Raw genomic sequence first — 8,925 nt, 5'->3', positions numbered from 1 at the left:
GCAGAAGCTTTACTGGAATGAAAATGTAACGTTAGCTTCTTCTTCTGCCTCAGTTTCACCATCCTCTGTAATGCCATTCCCCTCTCACTACATCCACAAATCTTCTCTGGAGTCTTCCTCATTTCCTCCTGCCTGACAGCGCCATATTCAACATCCTTCATCCAGGATCTCCACCATTCCTTCTCTCCAATCCAATCCATCTCAGTTTTGCTGCTCTAACTTTGTCTTCACACTGCCCAACCTGAGTGGTCACTCTGATATACTTATTTCTCAACCTCTCAGAGTCTCAGAGGTTAGATAGGGCGTCATCTTGGCGCCCTATCTAACCTTCTCCATCAACACTCTGAAAGCAAACATTGCATCTGCGCTGCACTGCTCCTCACTAATCATCACCCTTCGTCTTAACCTAGCTTCAACAGCTCTTCCCCATATCTTCATGATGTGGCTCATCGGCATCGCCACAGATCTGCACATCACTCCTTGTTCTTGAGAACTGGTACCAGAACACATTTGCTGCATTATTTATATGTATGAGTGATGCTGATACATGTAGCCTTCATTATAAGGCTCTGTTCTTTTGATAGCAAGGGCTGTTGACCCCTACCTAACCAGCATCTGCACATGCTCAAAGTAGTGGTTCCATCAACAGCTAGAACTGGGACCAATTTGATCGATCCTTCCAAGGTCTCGCCCACAAAAACACAAACCGCTTGAATTGTAAAAAAATAGAGATGACAACGGGAGCCTGCCAAAATATATTACAGCTTTATATACAAATATATAAATGTACAATCAATAAATACAAGGTGAAGTAATCTTGAGATGTATTATGGCTGTCGTTTATGTCAGTCCATCACAAATCATAAAGGCTTGGGTGATTTTTTTGTAATGTTTGACCTTTTAGTATATGGCTATAATTGAGTGAAATGAGGTAAACTGTTTCAGGTGAGATGCTGTTGACCGAGAGGCGCACTTATCCTTTAAAATTTGATCAGTTTACCAAAACTAAAAAAAAATGCATATCCTTATTGGAGTGCAACCTCGATGACCTTAACATCTGAACTGCTTCGAGGGGCGGAGAGCCTTTTAAAGTGACCAGTGACACAATAACCAATAAAATCAAAGATCAAGCAAGACTTCAAAAGATCAGATATTACCATGTAGCTCATATTTGAAAAGATACTGATTAAGGTATTTACAAAGACCACTGTGATTCTCCATTCAGTAGATTGTAAATGCTTCTTTGGTCCCTGTTGATTGTTGGCAATTAGTGGTTAAGTAAAGACAAATGTTGGGCAGAAAATAATCACTTTGGACATTTAAAAAACATAAAAACCAACAAAGATGTGCCAAAATTATGCCTATCACTCTGGATTATTTAAACATCAATAATAATCCAAGTTCACAAAGGCTCAGAAAACACATCGCTTCTGTCAAAGTATATCAAAGTCGGTATAAACAGTACATATAGGATACAAAAAGCAAAAATAATGATTACAAAGCAGTTCAGCTACTTAAAAATGTCAGCACATCATCAAGAAGAAACATGCTACAGCAGCGTGATTTCTAGCACTGTGGATGAGGTTAAGTTGGTTGCACGGGAAGTTCAGTAAATACAAGAGCAGGAGAAGAAGAAAAAAACACAGCAAATCTCATATGTGTCCAGTTATTTGCGAAGGCTTTCCCAGCGTTGCTGTGTGCTGCCCATCTTTGGCTACGTGTGAAGGGACAGATGATACGCGCGGTGGGTGTTTGAGTGCAACTTCAAGCTTCCTGCTGCCCAAAAAGGCTGCCCTTCGTTTTAAGCTTGTGCGCCCTGGGAAGAAGAAGAGTAGAATGAGACATCTTGTCTTTGATAATACGAAAACAAAGCTCGCAGGACCTAAAGAATGCTATCTATAGGATTCAAATGTGATAATTGTTTTATTCTTGTTGCTCTTGTTTTCAGATTTCATCTCCTCCTGGCCTCCACACTTTCCTCTGTCATGCATATCCACAAACATCTTCGGGCCGTCCTCCTTTCATCTTGCCTGGTAACTCCTCCCCTCTTAATACATCCAGTAATTCTCCTCTTTGCATGTCTAAACCTGCTCAATCTCCCCAGAACTGCCCAATGTCTCTGCCTAAAAGTCTTTCTAATGCATTTGTAACTGTTAATTAAAGTTTAATGATCTATTTCTGTGGTTCAGGTTTGATTTACTCATTTTTCCACTTCCTCCAATTTATCAGGTATGGGGAAAATTGAGTTCTCTACATCTCTCTAACAAGATAAATCTACTTTTTACATTTAGGCAAACACTTAAAGATTTTATTTAAAGTAGAAAATGTTTCACTGTCTTTAACTTACAGTTTTTCTTTACGGCTCTGTTTGTCTTCCTTTGACTTGACAAAGACGGCGTTCTCTCCTCCCCGGGTGAGGTCAACAAACTCTCCGTCCTTTGCATTAAAGATCACCCTGAATACACACAGAGAAAAAAAAACATTATTAACATCCTAAATGATTATTTTTCCGTCACAAGACTGCAGTGCATAAATGTCAGCAGGTCTGAACTTACTTGGACTGAGTCTCTCCACACTTGATGCGAAGTTTTCGGATGTTGAACTTGGTGTTGCCCCACCAGTTTGACCAGCTGATGTACGCATCCCGCTCCCAGCGCAGCTTCACGATCATCAGGTCTCCGATATCCGTGTCGGTGGTGATGAGGAAGGATTGAGTGGTGTTACTGTTCAGGGCTGGTCTGCAAGGTTAAGACAAGAGAAGCTGCTCAGATTTGAAGGTTCTCTACACGGATTGTTAGATTTGTCTACCTTTTCTTGTAATCTACATGTGCACGTCTTTGCAAACTTGGTTTTAAAGTTATAAAAGTAAATATGTATGCTGTTTAATGTACTCACAGAACAAAAGGAATATCTTCCTTCTCTCCATTTGTTCCATACAGGGAAATCTTCATTGGCTGCTCCGTGAAGCTCTGCTTGTTCTGGCTGAAGAAATGTGCCTTCACCTGGTAGTGGAAAACTGTAAGAAGGGGGGATCCAGTTGTTAGAGATTAGCCCACTTCTCTTATTTGACTGCTCCAAGTTTGTTTATCACTAGAAAAGCTTATGTAACCTGGACCTTTCTCTATCTCAGTGTGACCTTTACAGACTGGCATTTAAAACACGGATTTGCGGTAAATCCTGGCTGGTTTCATTTGCAAAGCCACATAAATGACTAACAGCCAGATTCCCAGACACGGCTCAAGACGTGTACCAGATTAGAGGAAAAATTCAATCAAGATCTTTGTTGAAAAAAGTCACTGAGTGGCGAATGAGGCTTGATCCATGTTGGAGACCCTATGTATCTACAAAACATGCTAAGCTGTCCACACAAAGTTTCTAACAATAACACTGTTGGCTTGTGTCAATAAACTTTTCCATTGCTGGTGTCCACTGGTCTCACTTTTCCTTAACATCCCCTCCAGATAAAGGAAACACCCATGACACCTTCTCGTAACCTTCTGAGTGCGTGATACTTTTTGTACACGTGTCGTTGCAGTAAGTCATCTTTCCTGGTCCACAAATTGTGCACAGCAACACTACCAGTACTACCAGTAATTCCAGCTTCAGGAAACCACATGCACACTAAGAACACCACAGAACAGTAGCTCATAGACTGAGGATTACTTTAATAAAGTATGTGAATGGCTTAAATCATTATAATCCTCCATAAAGTACATAAAACCAGCTGGAATTTTCTTCAGCTGTTAAATGTTAAATTTAATCTCTTTTGCACTGCAGGGAGCATCCATTCATTCTACTTTAATATCACTGACAGATACTCAAATCTTTTCACGTGCACATCCTTTTTTCTGGTTTTTACCTTTGAAAGGCATCGTTCCACGAGTCTTGAGGTACATCGTTGTGCTGCGGGCCGTGCGGACTTTTTTCACGTTGTAGCCGATCTTGTTGCAGCGGTTCTTCCTGCAGCTGAGGCACATTCCCTTGTTGAAGGTGTCTTTGGAGTTGCATCGGAAGGCCACGCTCTGCTGCTCGATGTTCAGCAGAGAGTCGATGAACAGGTGGATGGAGCGCTCGTGGGAGCATTTGACAAGCTGGTCCATATCTGCGAAACAGAGAGCAAAGAACGTGTAAGGTTTCTGCACATCGCCCAGGTAACGTCACGCAAACATGGAAAATTACTTCCTCGTGTTGGACTTTTACTGTTTTTTTAACACATGCTGACCCACAAGCCATTTCCCACTTAATTCTGCTCTGCTCTGTTAAAGTACAACAGCTGAGGGGGCAGAACATCAGGAGGTACTTTAATCTCTGTCACAGTGCAAGTCTGTTATGACTGGAGGCAAACACGCTTTAACTGCGGCCCTGAAAGCTTTTATACAGTCAGTGTCTGTTGATGCCACGTAAACTTACAAGAACTGTTACAGACATTCGTTAAACTGATCGTTTATACAATTTAACCGATCACCATTATCTTCTGTTTTTGCTCATTATACTGAACATAAACACTCACTCTTGGTGTTGAAGAGCAAAGATTATGTGATGCTGCATGTGCTGTTATGAATCCAGGTTATATTTGTATTTGGCTGTGTGTTATCATCAGTAATCAAATCAAACCTAAACAAAGTGCTTCAAAGTGAATATTTGTAAAAGTGCAGTCAAGAGCAAAAAGCAAGGAGGGTTTGTATGTCATACTTTGGAGGCCTTTGATTCCTTCTAATGCAATTCCCATCAAAGTGTTCTGGATGTCGCAGCCTGGCTGGAAGGTGCCTCCGTTGGGGTAAATATCTATGTGACCCACTGGTCTCTGGATGCCAATACTGCGGTCCGGGGAGCCCCTGGTGTTGGTGTGCAGGACATCCACAAACTGGGCATCGCCTCGGGACAGTGTGCTCTGTTCATCCGCGTGCTCGAACGTGGGGCCGGCGGGATCCAGACCTGGAGAAAAAGAGGGATTTGCGTTTTTTTTACTGTGTCACAACAAAGAAAATATGGATAGATTTGGATGTACTAGAAGAAAGCGATCACTTTTATAGATAGATTTACTAACAGAGCTGCACATATTATTCTTGGCAGGTCAGACGGATTTCAAAGCTGGAGCAACGTCATAGTGGCAAAAAACACCTGGAGCCACTAGCTGGCAGGAGCTCAGTAGATGTAGATACACATGCATGCCCAGATTATGTTTTACTGGCATGCCGAGGTGCTTTTAAGAACGGCACTGGAAAAAAATACTCATACATATGGTATGGTATGTTAACACACAGGCACTTACACTATATTTAGTATTTAATGGTATCTGAAAACAGGTCACAGTGCTTACAGCTAAAACACCTTACACAATCCTAACTGTAATGATGCAGTTGTGTGAGACTGTGCTGTCAGTCAGAACAGAGGGCAACACTGACCCATTGTGCTAATAAATCTATAATGTGAGCAGATAATAATCCATTTGATATCTTAATGCTCTTACCTGTGATCCGGCTGATTTTGTGGTTGGTAAGGTCTCCGGCAATTCCAGCAACATGCGCTCCCAGACTATAACCCAGCAGATGAACTCTGTCCCAGGGCAACTGCAGCTCGTTCTGAAAGGTAAGAAATGCGTCAGAAGAACATATTACACTCCCTTAAAACAGTTTGTAGAGAATCCTGCAGACTTGCAAGAGGGATCGAAACTATCTGTAGGTTATAGCTTTTCCAAATGTTCACAGAATTTTGGAAATCCTCCAAAAAAGGGGATCATTTTATGTAATTTGGGGTTTGCCAAATCTTTGCAAGCTTCATGTAAACAAATTCTTCACGCCAGTTCCCCTTTTAGCCTTGTTCAAACCAAAGCTGTGCTCCACTAAGCCTTGTTAGGAGACACTGTTGTGAGCCACAAACGCGGTCATAAAATATTTTTATTGGCATTTAAAATCATAACCAGTAGGAAAACATATCCGCAGCAGCACCACAGGGTACAAAACATTACATCATGTAAAGCAACTTTCTCTGGCAGCACACTGACGACAAGTCAGCGCTGTGGTAATATGGGCGTCCAAAAAGAAAAAAAAAATGTGTTAAGTTAGTTGTCAACCGCTGCTTTTCTGTGAGAGCACTCACTTGTATCCAGGTAACAAACTTGGCGACGTCACGACCCACTAGTTTGGTGTAGGCGGCAGAGGTCGGGTAGTGCTGGTTGGCTCGGGACAGCCAGTCCACCACAATCACATTAGCAGTGGGTACACGGTCATACAGAGCAGACACCAGCTTGGGCACCCAGCTCTCAAACATCCCTGTTACCTACAGGAACACACAAAGCTAGTGTGAGCTCAACTGCAGTATGGCATGATTTATTCTTGCCTTAGCCCTCGCTCTGTGTCCTGTTGTTGGAGAACAGCCAAAGCATCATCAGGTTCAAATTTTGCTGCCTGACTGGCCATAAATCACATTAAAACAGAAAATGCATGGACTTCCTATCATTCCTTACCCAGCCTGTTTCCTCTTACAAGTGTAGCTTTGTATTAAGTTTACAATTCTGCCCCAAAAATAATAGTACAATTGGTAGGTTTGGTTTTTCAACATCAGAACAAAGTATTTCTGTCATTTGCAAAGAGCAAAACATGGCTGTCAAGTGTGCTCAGTGTGACATACCGTCCAGCCGTGTATCACAATGAAGGTCTGTGTTTCTGGATTAAAGTTGCACTCCTTGATGGTTTCCGGCCTCCCAGGTACTATGTAACACATGTCATCATCCGGGGTGTCTGCGGTGCGCAGGGAGAACTTGGACACGATGTCGGTGAAGTCGGTGAGCCATTCAGTGGTATTCAGCAGTTGATCAATGGTGACTGTGGTGTTTGCTGTTACAACACACACAAACAAGCAGTGCTGGATTGTTATGATATGACAGAAAAGCGGGTGTCTGTTGACAGGTGAGACAAAGACACTTTTTACGCTGTTATTAAGTTTCAGTTAAATGCAGCTTTTCAATAATGACGGAAAACTCTTCAAAACAATACGGTGACATAGTTTTTTTAATTAAGTGAATCAGCATCATTCTTACGCCTCGGACTGCTGATGCATAAAGCATTGTGAGCGGTGGAGCAGTAGGAGTGTAAAGCGTGGCGGTGTCGCCCCCTTTTGTCTCCTGGATTCCCACCAGCACAAGTTTTGAAAGTTTCGTGAAAAAATGAAGAATGTGGATTTTCCGGAAATAAAACTGGATCTTGTAAAGTAAACAATAATAACTTTTTCCCTATGAGACAGACTATGAAACTGAATTTGCGTTGTAACTTAATTAAATATGAGCATCGTGTTTTTCTACTCTAATATTTTTCATGTTTTATAATAAAACTGCGAAAATAAATGTGCGAATATTTTTTGCTTTTAGTTTTTCCTGTGTTGATGCCTTCTGCTTTACTCTTTCCTCGGACAAAAGCCTCTTGGCCGCAGTCACACATGGAGCTAAAGACCTAAACTCCGTCCGCTTATTACCAGGTTATTACCGGTCAACACGGTGCAGCGCGCATTAATTAACCTGCATCCATTTACTTAAACAGAGCAACATCGGGGTAATATGATAATAATAATTTAAGATAAATAAAAAGTATCTCAGCCACTTACCAAAAGCGGTGGTGTTGGATTCAAGGTCTGAAGAAAAAGTTGCAAAGATTTTTCCCAAAATTATCCAAGCAGTTAAAAAGCAGATATTTTGTTTTCCCATCTTATTGATGTGTTTCTTCGAAATGTTGCTGGATGCTGGTGGAGCAGTTGTAGATCCAGTTGATGTTGGACAGGTCAGAAAGTGGTGTGAAGCTGGAGCTGAGGAGTGAAGTTGCTTATGGTCTGTCACAGTTGCCGCTACAGGTCATCTTTATTGGTGGCTTATTTGAATATTCAAGTACGATTGGCTGGAGGTTCGAGGGCGGAGACTGATGTTTACCCCAGCTCTGAGTGAGCGAGGAGAAGGAGAACAGATCATCCACATCCCTTTACAGAAGAGCTGGCTGCACGGCAGAGTGTTTTATTTACGCGGTGATAACAGGGTTAGGTATGAATTACCATTCAAGACAATGGATTTTTAGGAAAACACCAGAGTTTCCTCACACTTCAGCCAAACAGTGACATTTAAAACAGCATATTAGACTCATTAACTGGTGTATGGATTTGGATGCATGTGTTATTATTTTATGCAACATATGATCATACTGCTGTCCGTCCTGATCAGGACATTCTTGTAAGAGACTTTTAATCTCAAGAGTTTTTCCCCTAGAAGGTTAAATAAAAAAATTATGATCGACCTTATTGAATTAATATAAAAATGTTACCAAAATAATTAAAAAAGTATATTCAGAATCTTTACAATATACAGCTAAACGTCTTGCTGTAAGTTTGTGCTTCAAATAAAAGTGAACAAAAATGAGGGCAGGGGAAAACCAGCCCATTGAGTCATGACTTTAGTTGGGAAATGAACAATCACGCAGTCAGACAGTACGGATCGAGGCAGGGGAATGAATCCAATGAAAACATGTTATGTCAGCGTGGAAGTGAGTGTTGGTAATTTGGTTGGACTTAACCTTTTAAATATCCAGATGGAGAGACGTGTGCTTGTGGGGAAACATCACTTCTGTGAAGCCTTGCGTGCCACAATAATAATTTTTTAATCATAGGCTACCTGGTGCCATGTTTTGTTAGTAGAGGTCGCTCCGTCTTTATGGTAAACACTACAAGTACTGGCTTTAAATACTGGAGTACATATTTCATAAGTTAAATATTCATTTTCTAGGTGTGAATTTATGGTTCAGTTACCTAGATTACGTTGAATTTTTAATGACTAATTAATGAAACTGGTCACAAGCCAGTGTACTCCTAATGCCAGCCCTGTCCATGTCCAGCACTAGGAGGCAGAAAAGGCATTCAGATTGTCACTAAGAAGAAAAATCATTTGTA

The 8,925-nt window shown here is 41.3% G+C and overlaps 1 protein-coding gene across 1 annotated transcript; it reads right to left on the bottom strand.

The window, feature by feature from the left end:
* Window positions 1-743: 743 nt before the first annotated feature.
* lpla (lipoprotein lipase a) lies at window positions 744-7,848 on the bottom strand. Its single transcript, XM_026158778.1, has 10 exons — window positions 7,600-7,848; window positions 6,631-6,836; window positions 6,100-6,279; window positions 5,471-5,582; window positions 4,693-4,935; window positions 3,860-4,102; window positions 2,896-3,016; window positions 2,556-2,738; window positions 2,348-2,455; window positions 744-1,816 (listed from the first exon to the last, which is right to left on the bottom strand). The coding sequence occupies exons 1-10, from the start codon at window positions 7,697-7,699 to the stop codon at window positions 1,765-1,767; spliced, it is 1,548 nt and encodes a 515-aa protein (XP_026014563.1). The 5' UTR covers window positions 7,700-7,848; the 3' UTR covers window positions 744-1,764.
* Between the last annotated feature and the right edge of the window lie 1,077 nt (window positions 7,849-8,925).

This window comes from Astatotilapia calliptera, chromosome 23 (assembly GCF_900246225.1).
Source record: "Astatotilapia calliptera chromosome 23, fAstCal1.2, whole genome shotgun sequence".
Taxonomy (NCBI): Eukaryota; Metazoa; Chordata; class Actinopteri; order Cichliformes; family Cichlidae; genus Astatotilapia; species Astatotilapia calliptera.
The sequence above is the reverse complement of the archived record's forward strand: the minus strand, read 5'-3'. Positions and strand labels throughout refer to the sequence as shown.

Coding starts and splice junctions, on each gene's coding strand:
- lpla (XM_026158778.1), bottom strand. CDS start 7,699: ATGGGAAAACAAAATATCTGCTTTTTAACTGCTTGGATAATTTTGGGA. Junction 5,583..6,099: donor AGTTTGTTACCTGGATACAA/GTGAGTGCTCTC, acceptor CTTACCTTTCAG/AACGAGCTGCAGTTGCCCTG. Junction 4,103..4,692: donor AGGAATCAAAGGCCTCCAAA/GTATGACATACA, acceptor TCTGTTTCGCAG/ATATGGACCAGCTTGTCAAA.